Genomic DNA, 20,621 nt, shown 5'->3' on the forward strand with positions numbered 1-20,621 from the left:
ACACGCACACACACACAGAAAACATCCAAAATACTAGTAATAAAGTATTTATTCCTGCTTTTGAATGAAGAATAAAATTATCACTGCCAATAAATGGTATCGCAGACAACCACCTGTATGGGCTAGCCTCAAGCAAGTAGGAAAAGATTCAAAGTATGTTAATACTACAGATCAACATTCCTGAGTAGAAAAGATAAAAGAAACCAAAGCCAAAGATTGAGAACCAAGAGATACTAAACTACAAACAAACCTGAATTCTTCTCATTGTAACTAATAAACCTACTCCATGTCTGACGGCATAAGGAATAAATATGAATACACTTTGACGCATGGCACTGAACATTGTCCACATCACAAACACAGATGATGAAAGGATGCCACCCATCGCGGTAAACACTGCAATCGAAGACAACATCATCACATAGGGCATTGTGGTGCCTGCGGCGACGTTGAATGAACTGAAGTTCCAGTATTTCCTAATAAACTGTATTTCTTTCCTGTTTGTGAAAATCACAGTCAAGGATCAATAATATAAGTGTTATTACTGTGAGATGTTAGCACAGCATACACATGGTCAATACAAAAACAATAGTGAGTTTTTGTGATATGGTGAACACTGCAAACACAAGCACAAAGTCTTTAACGTGTAGGAGTAATAACAGAGAAACATTTAACGCAGAATTTGCTGTGTGCACATGTTAGTATCTTGTTCACACTCATTTAATAAACATATTTTGAGCATTTTGAATTTAGTTTCAACAGTCCGAAGCACTAAAATGCATGCATAGATTAGAATCTATTCACACCATGGCAAGAGTGTCCATAGACATACTTGTACTGCACACAGTTGCATTATGTTATTGTATATAAGAAGCCTTCAGACGCATTGAGTTATTAGTGAATAGAGATAGTCAATAAACGTAGCTATATTGCAACCATATTACTATACAGAGCTATACAACCATATTACTATACAGAGCTATACAACCATATTACTATACAGAGCTATACAACCATATTCCAATACAGAGCAATACAACCATATTCCAATACAGAGCTATACAACCATATTCCAATACAGAGCTATACAACCATATTCCAATACAGAGCAATACAACCATATTACTATACAGAGCTATACAATCATATTACTATATAGAGCTATACAATCATATTCCAATACAGAGCAATACAATCATATTCCAATACAGAGCAATACAACCATATTCCAATACAGAGCAATACAACCATATTACTATACAGAGCTATACAACCATATTACTATACAGAGCTATACAACCATATTATATAGAGCTCTACAACCATATTACATACAGAGCTCCACAACCATATTTCTATACAGAGCTATACAACCATATTTCCATACAGAGCTCTACAACCATATTATATACAGAGCTCTACAACCATATTTCCATACAGAGCTCTACAACCACATTTCTATACAGAGCTATACAACCATATTATATACAGAGCTCTACAACCATATTTCTATACAGAGCTCTACAACCATATTTCTATACAGAGCTATACAACCATATTTCTATACAGAGCTATACAACCATATTTCTATACAGAGCTATACAATCATATTCTATACAGAGCTATACAATCATATTACAAGGCAGAGCTATGCCACAATATTCCAATACAGAGCTATACAACCATATTTCTATACAGAGCTATACAACCATATTCTATACAGAGCTATACAATCATATTACAAGGCAGAGCTATGCCACAATATTCCAATACAGGGCTATACAACCATATTTCTATACAGAGCTATACAATCATATTACAAGGCAGAGCTATGCCACAATATTCCAATACAGAGCTATACAACCATATTTCTATACAGAGCTATACAACCATATTCTATACAGAGCTATACAATCATATTACAAGGCAGAGCTATGCCACAATATTCCAATACAGGGCTATACAACCATATTTCTATACAGAGCTATACAATCATATTACAAGGCAGAGCTATGCCACAATATTCCAATACAGAGCTATGCCACAATATTCCAATACAGAGCTATACAACCATATTTCTATTCAGGGCTATACAACCATATTTCTATACAGAGCTATACAATCATATTTCTATACAGAGCTATACAACCATATTCCAATACAGAGCTATACAATAATATTTCTATACAGAGCTCTACAACCATATTTCTATACAGGGCTATACAACCATATTTCTATACAGAGCTACACAATCATATTTCTATACAGAGCTATACAACCATATTCCAATACAGAGCTATACAATAATATTTCTATACAGAGCTCTACAACCATATTTCTATACAGAGCTATACAACCATATTCTATAGAGAGCTATACAATCATATTACAAGGCAAAGCTATGCCACAATATTCCAATACAGAGCTATACAACCATATTTCTATACAGAGCTCTACAACCATATTTCTATACAGAGCTCTACAACCATATTCCAATACAGAGCTATACAATAATATTTCTATACAGAGCGCTACAACCATATTTCTATACAGAGCTATACAACCATATTTCTATACAGAGCTATACAATCATATTACAAGGCAAAGCTAGGCCACAATATTCCAATACAGAGCTATACAACCATATTTCTATACAGAGCTATAGAAAAATATTACAAGGCAGAGCTATGCCACAATATTCAAATACAGAGCTATACAACCACATTTCTATACAGAGGTCTACAACCATATTTCTATACAGAGCTATACAACCATATTTCTATACAGAGCTATACAACCATATTCCAATACAGAGCTATACAATAATATTTCTATACAGAGCTCTACAACCATATTTCTATACAGAGCTATACAACCATATTCTATAGAGAGCTATACAATCATATTACAAGGCAAAGCTATGCCACAATATTCCAATACAGAGCTATACAACCATATTTCTATACAGAGCTCTACAACCATATTTCTATACAGAGCTATACAACCATATTCCAATACAGAGCTATACAATAATATTTCTATACAGAGCTCTACAACCATATTTCTATACAGAGCTATACAACCATATTTCTATACAGAGCTATACAACCATATTCTATACAGAGCTATACAATCATATTACAAGGCAAAGCTAGGCCACAATATTCCAATACAGAGATATACAACCATATTTCTATACAGAGCTCTACAGCAAAATTTCAATACTAAGCTATACAACCATATTCCAATAAAGAGCTATACAACCATATTTCTATACAGAGCTATACAACCATATTCTATACAGAGCTATACAATCATATTACAAGGCAAAGCTAGGCCACAATATTCCAATACAGAGATATACAACCATATTTCTATACAGAGCTCTACAGTAAAATTTCAATACTAAGCTATACAACCATATTCCAATAAAGAGCTATACAACCATATTTCTATACAGAGCTATAGAAAAATATTACAAGGCAGAGCTATGCCACAATATTCCAATACAGAGCTATACAACCACATTTCTATACAGAGGTCTACAACCATATTTCTATACAGAGCTATACAACCATATTCTATACAGGGCTATACAACCATATTTCTATATTTCTATTCTACCACCCATAAACAGAATATAATGTTTATACACATGGGAATATACATCAGACTCAAATTTTATTCTAAAAATATCTATATTTAATACAACCTTTAGAAAATATTTGTACAAATTACCAATTACCATAGATGTGTAGTACGATCTATGCAAGATATTGTACATTGTATATATCAAAAAACAAGAAGGCTGCCACTCAACCATATTGAATTGAATTGCTCAGTTACTACATGTGAACATAAAGTACCAGACACAAGTAAAATTTTGTTTGAACAGGGACTAATAAGTGCTTCATTCCATTGCATTTTAAGAGTTTTTCACTTTACCTGTATATTTTTTCTCCTTATTTTATACTTCAATTATTTAAATTTATTTGATATTTGGATATTGATCAGATATTCATAATACAAATACTATGCTGTATTTTAATTGTAGTTGGATGGACTTGTGTCACATTCTCTGTTTAGGGAACTCATTATCAAACAAATTTGATGCATTATTATGCAAATTAGCTATGGTGCTTGATATCAAGTCTGGAAGAAGACTATGGATTCATATAAATTGAATTTTTCATTTACCCATCTAACTCGCATGTTATATTGAGAATGAAAGTTCAGTTATGACTGTAGATATGACTGAATACCATAAAATATTGTTGAATAGACTCATCCATATCATAATTTGACTGTTTGGAAATGCAAATTTAGAGTTCAGATTTTAAATGAAATCATATTTCTTGCAAAGGAATTGGATGACTCATTAAAATGGTGATTTTTTTTAATCCTAGGAGTGTTCTAGGAAAGTATTATTTGATCCCAAACATATAATTTCATTTGGAATTCAAACATCCCCATTATATATACTGTGGAATACTTTATTTTTGCTGGAATTAATTTTCGCTTAAAAGGCTTTTTGGGCGTTTTGTTTGGAATTTATTTTCACTGATTTTTCATGAGTTTAATGTGAAATATAGGAAAAAAAGTATATTCACTGGATTTTATTTTCACGGAATCATCCCTTCAGCGAAAATAGCGAAAATAAATTCCAAGCGAAAATAAAGTATTCTACAGTATATACCAGGGTAGTGGGACTTCAAATGTTTGAATGCACTGCAGTACTAAAGATGTTTCAAAGAAAACTGATAGGAAAGATAGAGGTTTTAATGATCAGTTTATTTTGGTGCTATGTTCTTCTATATATGGTATACAGACATACAATCATCAAATGACCTTACATGCAAATGGCTACTGAGATTTTTCTTGTTGGGTAGCTTGTGGCTCAACAAGATATCGTTGGATTTTTGCATCCAAGGTCTATTTCACACTAACAATTTTTGGTCCTTATCTTCACAGCAATATTGTACTTCTAGATATACTGATGGTCAGACTGATGAATGCAAAAATTTATTTATACTAAGCTTAGATTGCATGTATGTATGGCACAATGTTATGCGAGGAACATAATCCCCCCTCCACACACACACAAACACACTTACCTCAGAAAAACCTAAAGTGTTATGATCAAGCTGCCTTGTAGATCATTATCCAACATCGCAAATCATGAAAATTATTAAAGACTGGGTCATGCTCAACTGAAACCTCTAGAAATTCAATTGAACCATTAATCAGTCCAGCTCAGGGAATAGAAGTGACAAGACACTCAAAGTACAGTAACAGGTTAAACAGAACCACATTATGTCCTAATATTTCAAAACGAAGACCCACATCCCCATCCCTCCCCACAAAATGGGAAATAAATGCACCAGCAGGGAATAAGATGTTCTGCCAAAATAAAATATGGCCCCACCAGGAACTAACCTGGACGCGTCTAACTGATACCAACATCTCGGCAGTGAACTTGACACCCTCAGCAAAGTGAAAGACAAGTGACATTCGGAGCGTTACCAAGAGAAGCAGCAACATAAAAATAATCCTTGGTGTCAGATGATTTCCAGTGAGTAACCATGGCAAGATTATTGAGTAAACCATCACAGGTGTGCTAAAATACACTAGAGCATTATTTAAAGACCGCAAATAATTAGTGTGGAGTACTACTTGAACTTCTTTCCTGTATGAGAATAAAATACACATGTCAGACCAGAAAACGCATGTTAGAGGAGAAAAGAGCATTTTAACTCTTGAAGTGCCATAACTCTATAATTAAGTGCCATATATTGATGCTCAAAGGGTTTATGCATACAGCTATGGAGGAATGAAGTACATTTATATGAGGCACTATATGGTTGGTACTACTGGTGAGACAATATGCACCCTCACAGTCGAAATAGCTCCACTGTTTTTCAGTATCTTCCTCAAAACAATGAATTTGTCATAGTTATTATTACCACACTGTTAGCCATGGTAGTTTCTATAGTTGTTGCCATGGCAATAACAATTATTGTCATCTGTCATCTATTGTTCATGCATACCAAGTACAAAACAATCAAGCTAGTAGTTTTCAGGAAGAAAGTGATACCATTTTTCACCAGAAGTGAGTCTACAAATATATTTGCTAAAAATAAAGAATTGAAGATATCATCACAAAATGAACAAATCTGAGCTTGACTCAAGGTATCTGCATTCTAAGTATCAATGCGATTGAGCTGGTAGTTTTTATGAAATCAAAAACAGAATTTTTCACCAAAAAAAACAAACAAATATTCTACTAAAAACAACAAATATAATTTTTTAAAATAGAGAATTAAAAATAACATCACAAAATTAACTAATTTTACTGAGGCCTAATCAGCTAATCCCTCGTATAATCCCGGGAAAACTATCACTCGTTTTTACCCCTCCCGTTACCTTAAAAAAAGAGAGCTGAAGATGTCATGACAAAAAGAGCATATCTGACAGAGGTTCACCAATGGCACTAACAATACTAAGTATAAAAGCAAATAAGCTGGAAATTTTTTAAAAAGAGTTGCAAATAACATTTTTTATTAAAAAACAACAAAAATATTTGCTAAAAATAGAGAATTGAGGATATCATCATCACATGAACAACATCTCATATATCAAAGTAATTGGGCAGCTAGTTTTCAAGAAGAAGTTGAAAATAGAAATGTTGATGGACAATTACCTGATGACAGTGCAGAGCTAATAAACATGAACAGAACATCTCGACTATCAGGGTATATGGGATAGTCGACTTAAAAAGCAAACACATGTTTAGTCATGATACAATGTATATGCTGGTGTATTGTATATGCAGAAGTGATAGTGATAGACAAATGTGTTTGCAACAGGTATTGAAGTGATATATTATGAATGTACATTTTCTCCTACATACAGGTATCTGCAAATAACACCAGTTTAAACCTGAGCAGATATCAGGAGAGAGGTTTTGACCAGATCAGACTAAGGTTTTTCCCTCCCTATATACATGTTCAAGTTTCAAAAAAATAAATGCATAAATCAGTGATTGGTTACTTTCACCATATTTTAGTAAAATCAAACAATACATGCTTAAGATCTGATGTCAAAAGACTGATTTTATTTGTTTTTCACAACAAAAATGGTCAGTAGTTAGCAAAATCTATCAGGTGACAAAAATCATTTTGGGTGTGTGCGTGTGTTGTCAGTTATATAAACCATGAGTACAGACAGACGTACAGACAGACAGACAGACAGACAGACAGACAGACAGACAGACAGTAGAACCGCTATATACAAAAGAACACCATTGAATATAAACCAAAAAACAAACAAAAATATTTTCAAATAAAACATGCAATTATAATCAAGAACAATAAGCAATTTAAATTTTTATTTAAATAAACTAAAGGAAAATGTGAAGAAAATCAACAATCTGGTGGATGAGATTATGGCACACACTGATGATGATCTTCCTGCCACCTCATGCATAGCTATACTTAATTAATTTCACACAAATAACAATAATATCTACAAGAGAGGTAACAGACAAAGATATCAGACAATGAAACATTTTGCCATATTTCATTTCCAATTTTTAAAAAAAGATGCGACTTAAGATGTAATCTGAAGAAAATTGGTACTGAAACAAACATGACTGGTAGGTGTCTGAGAAAAATGCATGCTTTACTCACCCTCTTACTTTACGCACAAGTTCAGCAAATGGTTTTTCCCATGTGTACATTTTTATCACCCTCATGGCAGAAAGTATTTCATTCATTAGTCGTACTCTCTCATCTGTCTGGACAGCAGTTTTAGCTCTGCGAATGAAAGAGGTAAAATTGTGACTATGGAAACTTTTTTGTTGTAGGACACAAAATGGCCACTCGTGAGCCATATTTGATATTAGCATGAAAGACATTTGGATATACTAACCTGAGTCGAGAGAACAACTTTCCCATGTAGGCCTGACATGGAATCATTATCAACAACACACCAAATCCTGCAAAACACGATGGTCCAATGTTTTTCCATAATAACACCATTACAGCAATTGTTTGAAGAGGACCAACCCAGAGGTAGTGCAAAAATATCATTGCCTGTAATAAATTGACACAGCACTCAAATTTATTTAAAAAAAATACATCCAATTATAGGAAAGCACTCTTTGAAGGCGCACTTTACCGTAATTGCTCTATTGTATACTGAATCATTAAAATATTAGTTATTTTGACCATTGAAATACCTCTGTAATTTAGGTAAAGTGCATATGATGCTACAAATACGGTATTGTTAATATGACATTAACAAGTAACCCAACATTTGGAATAGCTCTGTTTTCTCATAGACCATCTAACAGAGGGTTAGAGGTTCTATGGTTTTCTTAAAAAAACATAGTTGAACTCTGGTGACCTTGCCCTTTGTTATATAATATAATTCCCTTTATCATAGTTTGTTTCAATATAAATATGCATTGTCATAATTAATTTTGAATACAAACAAGTTTTGGGGTTGAACCAACAGTGGGGAATCAGTCTACCGAATGTCCTTAAAAGATGGAAATATCTTACAAAAACATTGGTGCCTTATTTGTTTAATTATTTTAAGGAACATAATTTCCAGCTTTATTGAAAGTAATTGAGATATTTTAGAATAAAAACAAATGTCTCATTGCAAAAAAAAGTGCTGCATTTAGATGTGAATAGATTCATAAAACATGCAAGATAACAGAAAAATGTAGCTGGCTTTAGTTCAAGTATTTTGTACAGGTGTCTGTCAAAAATGAATGATTCATTGAGACAAATATGAACTGCCTCATTGTGTGACTACTGTATTATATGAAAAGTAAAACAAACACCCTTTATGAATAGCTATCATGTTGCAAGCTCTGCTTTGTATGCAAATCAACTTAAATAGTTGGTGTCCAGTGGAGGGAGAAGTCAACAGTACTGTTGCCTCCTGAGAAACTACATCTTCAAACACTGCAATCTCTGAAGTGCGTTTTTAAACTAGTATTATAAAAACTCTATCATTCTGATCTAATAGCTGAAACATATTCCTGTGAGTTTTCATTTGTCGAATGAACTGTTTGTCAAATACAGAATACATATATTTTAGAATAATTTTCTTTTTAAAATGTGGATGAAATGTTTTGCTTTTAATGTATTTTTTATGTATTGTTTTTGATTTGATAACTTTTGACTAAACAGATTTTCTATTAGCTTCAGATCTTGATCAAAGTTTGGCACCCAGTTCATAGCAGTGCTTATATTGATTTTCTGACATCTTGTTTTCTGTAAAGATTTTATTGGTAGGTTTGCAAATGTGTATCAGACTGTGCAATCTCTCCATGAGTTGGTTTTGAAACCCAGTATGGGATTCTGAGATACATTACCAATGATATTATTACACGATAAATCATTTGCTTCATTGAACACATACAACAATGCATATTTCCACTGAGATCAGTGACCTTTGATGTGTATCACCAGTGATCAGTCAAGTAGAAACAGTCAAAATATTTTATCAGATTTTCTCAATTTTTGCATGATATTTTCATACAGGACATCTGTTGTTCAAACTCAGGGAAGACTTTATACTGATGCATAAGGTGACCAAGTTTGATAAAGTTTGGAATAGAATTAGTAAAGTTATTATGCACACAATAACAATTATTAACGACGACGACAACAACAACGACAACGCCGGACAAAATTTTTCCCTTAATATACCTTTCCCTTCCATCTTTGATGGTACGGGCAAGGTAATTAAAAACCATATATATATACATATATACAAGTTTTCTTGTGAATATGTTTATACGTGATGTCACATGACAGCCTATTCCAAAACTTATGCCAAGTTAGGCAACCCAGAAAAAACATATAACTATTACCATTGAGAACCTAGATTATATAACAAATGTATGCATGGATAACAAACTAACAATGCAATATATTTTTTTTGTATGGCAAAAGTCCTGAATCAATGCAATATTATATTATCTAAGGATTTTTGCACAGAAAATAACACGTTAAAAAAGTCATAATAATGACAAAACAAGCAGCCTATCGGCTGAGATAACTCCGCTGTTAGCAATGCACATTTCAATTAAAGAACTGAAGACATCATTAGAAAATGAACAATATGAATAGTATCAAAGCAATCGGACTTACAGTTTTTAACAAGAAGTCGAAAATATCACTTTTTACCGAAAATTACAAAAATATTCACCAAAATAAATTAATTAGAGAATTGAAGATATCATCACAAAATGAACAAATCTGAGAGGTCCACATGTAGTACCTATATATGTAATATCAAAGCAATCGGACTTACAGTTTTCAACAAGAAGTCGAAAATATCACTTTTTACCAAAAATGACAAAAATATTCACCAAAATTAGAGAATTAAAGATATCATTACAAAATGAACAAATCTGAGAGAGGTCCACTTGTAGTACCTATATATGTAGTATCAAAGCAATTGGACTTGCGGTTTTTAACAAGAAGTCGAAAATATCACTTTTTACCAAAAATGACAAAAATATTCACCAAAATTAGAGAATTAAAGATATCATTACAAAATGAACAAATCTGAGAGAGGTCCACATGTAGTACCTATATATGTAATATCAAAGCAATTGCACTTGCGGTTTTTAACAAGAAGTCGAAAATATCACTTTTTACCAAAAATGACAAAAATATTCACCAAAATTAGAGAATTAAAGATATCATTACAAAATGAACAAATCTGAGAGAGGTCCACATGTAGTACCTATATATGTAATATCAAAGCAATTGCACTTGCGGTTTTTAACAAGAAGTCAAAAATATCACTTTTTACCAAAAATGACAAAAATATTCACCAAAATTAGAGAATTGAAGATATCATCACGAAATGAACAAATCTGAGAGAGGTCTACATGTAGTACCTATATATGTAGTATCAAAGCGATTGGACTTGCGGTTTTTAACAAGAAGTCGAAAATATCACTTTTTACCAAAAATGACAAAAATATTCACCAAAATTAGAGAATTAAAGATATCATTACAAAATGAACAAATCTGAGAGAGGTCCACATGTAGTACCTATATATGTAATATCAAAGCAATTGCACTTGCGGTTTTTAACAAGAAGTCGAAAATATCACTTTTTACCAAAAATGACAAAAATATTCACCAAAATTAGAGAATTGAAGATATCAACATGAAATGAACAAACCTAAGAGAGGTCTACCCAAGGTACATATACACCAAGTATCAAAGCATTCAGGCTTGTAGTTTTCAAGAAGAAGTCGAAAAAGTAAAACATTGACACGGACGACACCGGACAATCACTCATATGATAAGCTCCGCTCGACAAAGTCAACAGCGGAGCTAAAAAAAGTAATTTATATTAATGATGTACAAATGTACTTCATGTTCCTTATAGAATAATATACTGTAGAATACTTTATTTTCGCTTGGAATTTATTTTCACTATTTTCGCTGAAGGGATGATTCCGTGAAAATAAAATCCAGCGAATATACTTTTTTTCCTATATTTCACATTAAACTCATAAAAAATCAGTGAAAATAAATTCCATACAAAATGCTCAAAAAGCCTTTTCAGCGAAAATTAATTCCAGCGAAAATAAAGTATTCCACAGTAACTTGAATTGTATAAAAGTTTTAAGTTCATATCTAAGTAAAATTTGTTTTGGCAAGTTTTATGACATGTCAATTATGGAAACAAAAACAATAAGGAGAGATATTCTCTCCTCATATACCACGCTATTCATCTACAATGATACAGATAAGGCAAATAATTGTTAGTATAAAAACTATTCAATACCACAAAAACAAGATACATTTAACACAGTTAAACAAGTTTAAGAAAATTTGAACATGAAGTTTGAATATGAACAGTACTTAGATGCGAGATGTGGCTTCAGAACTTATATACTAAAACAAAATGGCTGCGAGTCAGACAATTTGAATCAATCTTAAAAAACAAAATGACATGAATTTAGGTTCCATAATGTTCAATTTATGTATAAAGTTTGAACAAAACTTATCCATACACGACCAAGATCTGGTTCTGGAATGGCAGAAATGGTTGATTTTGTTGAAGTTTTAACATTAAAATTTGACAATCTAATGAATATGTTTATTAAAAATGGTCGCCATTCAGCCATCTTGAATTGGAATGAGAAAGGTCAATCCACAAGTTCCTGTTTTCGAACTTTGTCCAAACAGGAACTAATAACCAAATGAAAACACAAATAAACCCGCATCAGTAATTTATCTTGTTTAATTTTATATCAAGTTACTGCACCATGTAAATAACAGATCTTAAAAATAATTATATAATAAACATTATTTTATTATAACCAAAATTTCATGCATAACTTGAAACATGCCTTTCGTTGGTTGATATTTTATCGTGATTGATAAGATTTCAAAGTTTGAAGATCAGATAAAAATTGTTAGACTTATTGTAAAAGCGACCTTCACCAAGATAAACAGCACAGTAACATCTAATTAAATAATTGGCTAGCCATAAATGTTTATATTGAGTATATTATCATACCTGATCAAACCTATTGACATCATTGGATAATAAATTCACTATCTGCCCTGTAGTTGTTTCTCCTAAGGCTTTGTTACTCAATGTTAAAGCCTGTAAATAGTAATAAATTTATGGTAGTACAGTTTCAAGTAGCAAGGTACATGGAGTGCAGCAGTGTAGATAAAAAATACAGCAAATGGGTAATTTTTTACACCATGTTTTTTAATCCTGAATCAACAGAGGTTAGATATAAATGTTGAGTACAGCTACGTGTGTGTGTGTGTGCGTGTGTGCGTGTGTGCGTGTGTGCGTGCGTGCGTGCGTGCGCGTGTGCGCGTGTGCGCGTGTGTGCGTGTGTGTGTGTGTGTGTGTGTGTGTGTGTGTGTGTGTGTGTGTGTGTGTGAATATCTGTATCTGTGCACTTCTTATTGCCATACATACATTGAACAGTTTAATTGAAAGACTAAGACAGCTAAGTGGTAGCCTGTTTTTTGAAATGTAATTTATTTGGATGTACCGGTAACAATTACCACACGCATATTATATAATCACAGCATGTTATTGTGAGGTTAGTTTTTAGAACTATCCAGGTGTTACTGATAATTAAATGTATTTAAACACTTGTTTGTTGTCGTTGCCAACTATCATCACATTCCATGAAATAGTGAGGTTCAAAAACAGCAGCAGATCAAAATTCACAAAATCAAAAAGAGTACATATACTTCCATTAATAATTTGATTTACAACAATTATTTTTGGAGGCTTACCTTTCTGTATATCAATGCACAACAACATATACGAATACGCATACCAATAACTTGTGTGCAATGAAAATATGGATGATGAGTGACTATAAGTAAAAAGGCACATATGCTGACTCCAAAAGCATATAGGTAAGCCTCAGTTTGTGTCTTGGTAGATCCAGGAGAGAAATAGCTGATAAGTTGTCCTAGTAACAATGGCTGAATCACTTTTACAGTTTCCTAGAAAGTACAACAAAAATATACTAATCATTACCATATTTGTCAGACTTAGTGCCCAGAGATGTCAACTCAGAATAGATATTTATTTTGAAGGTGTGGGTGCTTAGTCGAGCACCCCCTTGTAAAAATTATCAAAATACATTTTCATTCAACATATGCCAGAGAATATTACGTCTCCTGGAGTGAAAATAAAACATTGTTTTGTGAAATGAGTTGCAATATCATGTATTTCCACAACCTTTTTTTACAATGACAGCAATTATTAATGTTTTATTACAATATTATTTATGTAACAACTAAATTAACAGTTCCAAAAAATAGAAAAACCCTTAGTCATAATCTGCATTGGTGAATGTTTCAATTGAACGCAAACTCTCAATGAAAAGAGATTTTTTTCATGTGGGCACTAAACGTTTGGTCAAGAGTTCTACTGAACGTTGAGGAACTGAAATACATGCCTACTCACCTCAAGAAAAACAATAATTCCTATTAACATATACTTGACACCAAACGTCCTTATAATTGCACGAGTTAAACTTGGTTTTCTGTTTTTCTGTTTACATAATTCTTTATTCCATTGCCTGAAGCAGAAAGAAAAAAGAAAACAAATACATACAAATTTAAATGAGTAATAGGATGAACATTAACTCATCTGTTAGCTAGGTTAGGCAAATTTACATGTTAGGCTTGTTGGAATGAATTAGAGAAGACTTGATAAATTTCCCATATTTTGCTACAGCTGTATTAAACAAGCCATGCATGGCACAGTCCCAGTTAGTTATCAAAATTAAGATATATAGTTTTGTTTATAGTAAAATAGCTGGAATATAAACATGTCAGGAATATGATTATGATGATTGTTTAACATTAAACTGATTGACATTTGTATCTGATTGTCAAACGAGTATTGAGAGATATTACTCTGGAACAGCATTAATTAAAACAAAATTTTTGAACACATGTATAATGAATATATAAAATTTGAACATAATCAGTTAAAGCAATAGATATGGCATTAGAACCACATTCATTAAAACAAAATGGTCGCCAGTCTGCCACTTTGAATCTTATCTGAAAAACAAAATGATGCCTGTGCATCAAGGTCCTATAATGTCCATCATATATACCAAGTTTGAACAAAATCCATCTGTAAACAGCTGAGAAATGCTTGATTTCGATGATTCTTTAGCACAAAAATTGTCGCCATTCGGCCATCTTGAATCAGATCATGAAACAAATTGATGTGCAGATGTATAATACCATGTATAATGTATGTGTGAAGTTTGATTGGCCCAGGTATTTCGGAGATACAGGCTCGGATGCACGCACAGACGCACAGAGGTCAAAACATAAGTCCCGGTTTTCAGACTGCGTCCGAATGGGAACTAATAAACAGTAAAATTTTACTAGACAGCGATGATTTTGGATCTATGAATATAAAAAGTAACAAGATTCCTCCAGAGCTATAAAATGTCAAAAATGTAATGCATTGCAAGTTGTGTGTGCGACATTGTTAAAAAGTTGAACTACAGAGTTCATAGGACATAGGAATATGTGTATACAAGTTAACATGTCCAAGGGACTAAAAGTAATAAACTTATAAGATCATACTTCTCTAGCTTGTTTGCCAATTGTTCAGAGGAGTCTTCTGGCATAGTCTCGTACATATCCGTAACTTCCAGTTTGTTCTTGTATCCATATTTGAAGAGTGGGTTCAGCCAACTGATAGAGAAATAATAAATAGAAACGTAAATCATAGATTGAAAGACTGTGCTTGAAAGTAGTTTTAAATCTATTAGAATTGGGAGTATGTATGCAAATGACAAATTATTATAATATATTATCACATATAAATGCATCAACAGTGCTCCTGAATTAAATGGTCAAGCTATTACCTCACTGTTATTTGCTGACGACATTGTATTGACAGCATTAACAGAAAACGATTTACAACAAGTCATTGTCAATGACACGTCCCCGTTCCGTTCATATTTGAGTGACATATACATTCAAAGCAGATCATGACCGAAATGCACCTGCATATGTACAACACATTGTACTAAATCTGAACAAAATCCATCCATGCATGACTGAGATCTGGTTCCGGAATTGTGAAAATACGTAATTTTAATGCATTTTCGGTCTTAAAATGGCCATCATTCAGCTATTGTTAAGCGGATCATGAAACAAATGCACATATCTATTTGTGACATGATGCACCATGTGTGTGTGAAGTTTGAACTTGATCAATCCAGACATGTCTTGGATACGGATCCAGAACTGAATTCTTTAAGAAAATGGCCGCCAGTCGGCCATTTCGAACTTGATCCGGGAAAAAAATGACGTGCATCAAGGTCCTATTATGTTTAATGTAAGTACCAAATTTGAACAAAATCCATCCATGCATAACTGAGATCCGGGTTCGGAATGGTGAAAATGTGCGATTTCAATGCATTTTCGGCCTTAAAGCGGCCGCCATTTGGCTATCGTTAATGGGATCATGAAACAAATGCACATACATATTTGTGACATGATGTACCTTGTGTGTGTGAAGTTTGAACTTGATCAATCCAGACATGTCTCGGATACGGATCCAGAACTGAATTCTTTAAAACAAAATGGCCGCCAGTCGGCCATTTCGAACTTGATCTGAAAAAAAAAATGACGTGCATCAAGGTCCTATTATGTTTAATGTATGTACCAAATTTGAATGAAATCCGTCCATGCATAACTGAGATCTGGGTCCGGAATGGTGACAATGTGCGATTTCAATGCATTTTCGGCCTTAAAGCGGCCGCCATTTGGCTATCGTTAATGGGATCATGAAACAAATGCACATACATATTTGTGACATGATGTACCTTGTGTGTGTGAAGTTTGAACTTGATCAATCCAGACATGTCTCGGATACGGATCCAGAACTGAATTCTTTAAAACAAAATGGCCGCCAGTCGGCCATTTCGAACTTGATCCGGAAAAAAAAATGACGTGCATCAAGGTCCTATTATGTTTAATGTATGTACCAAATTTGAACGAAATCCGTCCATGCATAACTGAGATCCGGGTCCGGAATGGTGAAAATGTGCGATTTTGATGCATTTTCGGCCTTAAAATGGCCGCTATTCGGCTATCGTTAATCGGATCATGAAAAAAATGCATGTGCATATGTCCCATATAATGTGTGATGTATGAGTGAAGTTTGAACATAATCGGTCCATGCATGTTCGAGATACAGGTGATCACGGACGGACGGACACACGGACGGACGGGCGGACGGACGGACGCACACAGGGCAAAACATAAGTCCCCGTTTTCGGACTCCGTCCGAACGGGGACTAATAATAACAAAGCTGGTCAATCCTTTCCCAGCAAAAAGCACTTGACACATTGTATCAATATACAAATAAATAATGATTTTCACCAAAATTGGGCAAAAACCTGGAAACACACAATTTACATTTGGCAATAATTCAATTGAGATAAGTGATACATTTACTTATTTAGGTGTTACATTTAATAAACATGGGTCATTGAACTGTACAATTGACAGACTGGCTGATAAAGCTAGGCAATCAGCTAGGAGATTCCTGGTTTACAAATCTTCAGAAATTACAACAAATTTACAATAAACATAACTTAAAAAACATCAACAAAGATGAATTTAAACAGAAAACTGAAGAATACTATGAAACAAAATGGAACTTGAGCAATAATGATCCAAACTCAAAACTACGGACATATAAATTATTAAAAAATAAGATTGAAATTGCCAAACACTTAAAAACAGTACAAAACAGAGAGAAAACTGGCATTATTTCTAGACTAAGTGCACATAAACTAATCATCGAATCTGGAAGACGCCAAAAACCAAAAATAAAAGATGTGCAAAATGTAATATTACTGAAGATGAGCTACACTTTTTCACATCACGTAGTCTTTATACTGAGGCCAGAGTATGATTATACACAACATTTTCAGAATCAATTGAAAATTTTGTTCAAGCAAATAATACAGAAAAGCCCGTTTACATTTTAAATGCTGAAAACAGACCATTGATAAAAGAATTAATTAAATACATAAAAACATCATATATGACAAGAAAACAATATTATCAATGTTAAACAAAAACTCATGGAAATGTAATATTTTAATTTTTATCTTCAAGTACCAGTAACATTTCTTTACTGTATCCAGGTGGGACTAAATTACTAGTTCATTATTTAGATCAGTTTTTGTTTTAATTGTATTCATTCTAGTAATTGTTTTTTAACATTAATTTTTTTTTTTAACTCAGTCTTTATTTTCATTTTTATTTTCTATTAGTGTATTTTCTATTATTGTATTGTATTATATTTAGAATTGTCCTAGTCTTGTAATACTTTTTATTTACCATACCGAACCCGCTGATGGTTTGGTAGTGTAATAAAGTTATTTTTTATGATAAGTATAGTTTTAGTTTTTTAGAATAGTTTGTTATACCTTTATTACATTTGTATTAACCTAAATTGAATTCCTTTCAATATGGTTGTAATAAAGAATTATCTTATCTTATTGTATGTATGAACAAATTTAAATATTTTATGATGGGCAAATAATTTATTTACAGTTATTAGCCCTACTGCAAACAAAATTGTTCATTCTTACTAAACTTATGCTCAACACTTTCTCATCAACTAAATAAATAAATAAAAGCTTTCACTATTGCCCTGGCGGCTCTTTATATTTTAAAGTGCCTGTGAAATGGCTGCTATTTTCACGCCTAAAATTATCAATTGATACATAAATATTATTAATTTTTATGTTTCTAAGCATGAATTATTTTTTTAAGTGAAAAAATGTGTTTTAAACTCAGTCTACGGCAACTTTATTTTTGTGTATTTTAAAACGAGGCTCCTCATTAGCATACAGAAATTCCCCTTGTGACGTCAGAAGGGGAAGTCGCATGGCAGCTTGCATTGCCGATACGTGTAAATAAGGCAAATTTCTTGTGCAGTTTTCTCGTCTTTGTCTATATTGTCACTTATGTACTTGTTCGTCGAGGAAGAATGGACCATAATGAACACATAGTATCATTTTTTTGTTGCATGGGGTTGAGTTAGATGCAAAATATGTCCGTTCTGGTGTAGCTGGTCACCGGGATCGTCACCGACACCGGCGCACGTTTGTACACTGTTGCTGGACAAAATAGAATTTGACGTCGGAATTATCTCGTTATTTAGCAGGTTACTAGGCACGTCACTACACTGTTTTATTTCATCGATCGTCTGAGTAAAACTTTCAAAATCAAAATAAAAGAGAACATATTTTGACATTCTAAACATTAGACCATAGTGATCACTATAAAATAATTAAGAAAACGACAAATCAGTTAGTAAATAAATGACAGCCGCGTGGAAATAAATTGACATTTTGTTGAAATAGGTGAACGCGTCGGGTCACGGCGAGGGCAAGTGCGTTAAAAGCGGCGTTTAATTGGATAACAAAAATAATCGAGATCGACACACATACAGATAAATTCAGAGTGGATTAGAGTTAGCTTGATCCATGGCGTGATTGTCATAATTATAACATCATATTAAAACTTTATTTGGTGGAAACACATTGACCAAGCCCGGATTCTTATTTCATAAATTATTACGCAGATCAAGCTGCAAGCATGGAGGTAAAAAAGAATAGAGGTGTGAATTCGACATTCAACAGCAATCACCAAACAATTCAGAAACTTTTAGCCTTCGAAAATGAAAACAGTTAGCAGTGTGTAAGGGCTGTGTAATTTCCTGTTTGTCCGACGCTTCGTTTTCGTGTCACTGTCAAAATTATTGCTACCTTTTACTTAACAGGGACTAAATGGTCTCTATAAAACGATAATCAGGATCGCAAAAAAATTCAACTGATTTGAAACACTTGCCGGACGTCTCTCTCTCTTCTGAAATCCGCCTCGGTGATCATGGGCTGATCATGAATCTAAGGTTAAGTCACAGCCACTGTGGTTAAGTGATGTCGCACCTTCAGATCGATTAGAAACGTGTGAATACATACACTATGGCTATATGTTTCACTGCAACTGCTCACAACACAACATCTAAAAACTCTCTCAAAAAAAAATAAATAAAATAGACAAAAAAAGAAAAAACGCCGACCGAAAAATGTACATCGTTTAAAAGTATACTGAACGACCAGTGTTATTACGGCTCAGGGGTATGACTTCCTCTCACATTTTGTCATTTGGTGGCGCACTTTCGACGAGAGTCGGAAATCCGGAAACAGTCGACCGTTTCACGATAGGTGGGCGTGGCTACAACACGAGAAATATCCCAAATTTACTTGGATACGAGTAATCATTTTCAGCAAAAAAATCAATAACTACCCTTTTCAGTGGGACACAGATCTAAAATGGGAAACGTGAGGGTGGGCATTGCACAGGCACTTTACGGATTATAAACAATGATAGTTATGTAAGAAAACATGACTGGAATTTGATTAATCCTGAATGACAGCAAAGTTGACCTCCAGTGGAAGTGTTAGTGTCCAATGCTTCAACAGATTGTTTCATTTTTTTCCCACTAGAAAATGTTTTATGAAACAATTTCAACATAGTTACATTGCCCATAAGTTTATGAATATGACTATGTATAGTTCACCATGCTTTTGTGCCTGTAAGTAATGAGAATTGTGTATCACTAGAAGCTATTCTACAAGTATCTGAGGGGATTACTGAAGTATTAATTATACACTGTGGAATACTTTATTTTCGCTGGAATTAATTTTCGCTGAAAAGGCTTTTTGGGCGTTTTGTATGGAATTTATTTTCACTGATTTTGGATGAGTATTATGTGAAATATAGGAAAAAAAGTATATTCGCTAGATTTTATTTTCACGGAATCATCCCTTCAGCGAAAATAGCGAAAATAAATTCCAAGCAAAAATAAAGTATTCTACAGTATGGCATATTGGTGTTTAAAGGGGCACTTCCAGTTAAGCCTAATCTCACAACAAATTTACTTTCTGGATCAAAATTACAATGGATAACAAAAGATAGATTAACTTTGTGAACAACATAAACAATAGTGTTCCATGATTCTTTGGTGCAAT

The 20,621-nt window shown here is 33.2% G+C and overlaps 1 protein-coding gene across 1 annotated transcript in view; it reads right to left on the bottom strand.

The window, feature by feature from the left end:
- The window catches only part of LOC100371624 (ATP-binding cassette sub-family C member 4-like), a 78,536-nt gene that overhangs the window by 46,085 nt on the left and 11,830 nt on the right, over nt 1–20,621 (bottom strand). The window contains exons 2-8 of the mRNA XM_085501979.1: nt 15,141–15,251; nt 13,996–14,110; nt 13,314–13,529; nt 12,568–12,657; nt 7,930–8,093; nt 7,689–7,814; nt 5,437–5,686 (exon numbers count right to left, since the gene is read on the bottom strand). Of these exons, the coding sequence (XP_085358105.1) occupies nt 5,437–5,686; nt 7,689–7,814; nt 7,930–8,093; nt 12,568–12,657; nt 13,314–13,529; nt 13,996–14,110; nt 15,141–15,251 (1,072 nt within the window). The remainder of the gene's footprint in view (nt 1–5,436; nt 5,687–7,688; nt 7,815–7,929; nt 8,094–12,567; nt 12,658–13,313; nt 13,530–13,995; nt 14,111–15,140; nt 15,252–20,621) is intronic.

The sequence above is a fragment of the Saccoglossus kowalevskii genome, chromosome 1 (genome assembly GCF_978046115.1).
Source record: "Saccoglossus kowalevskii chromosome 1, keSacKowa6.1, whole genome shotgun sequence".
Lineage (NCBI taxonomy): Eukaryota > Metazoa > Hemichordata > Enteropneusta > Harrimaniidae > Saccoglossus > Saccoglossus kowalevskii.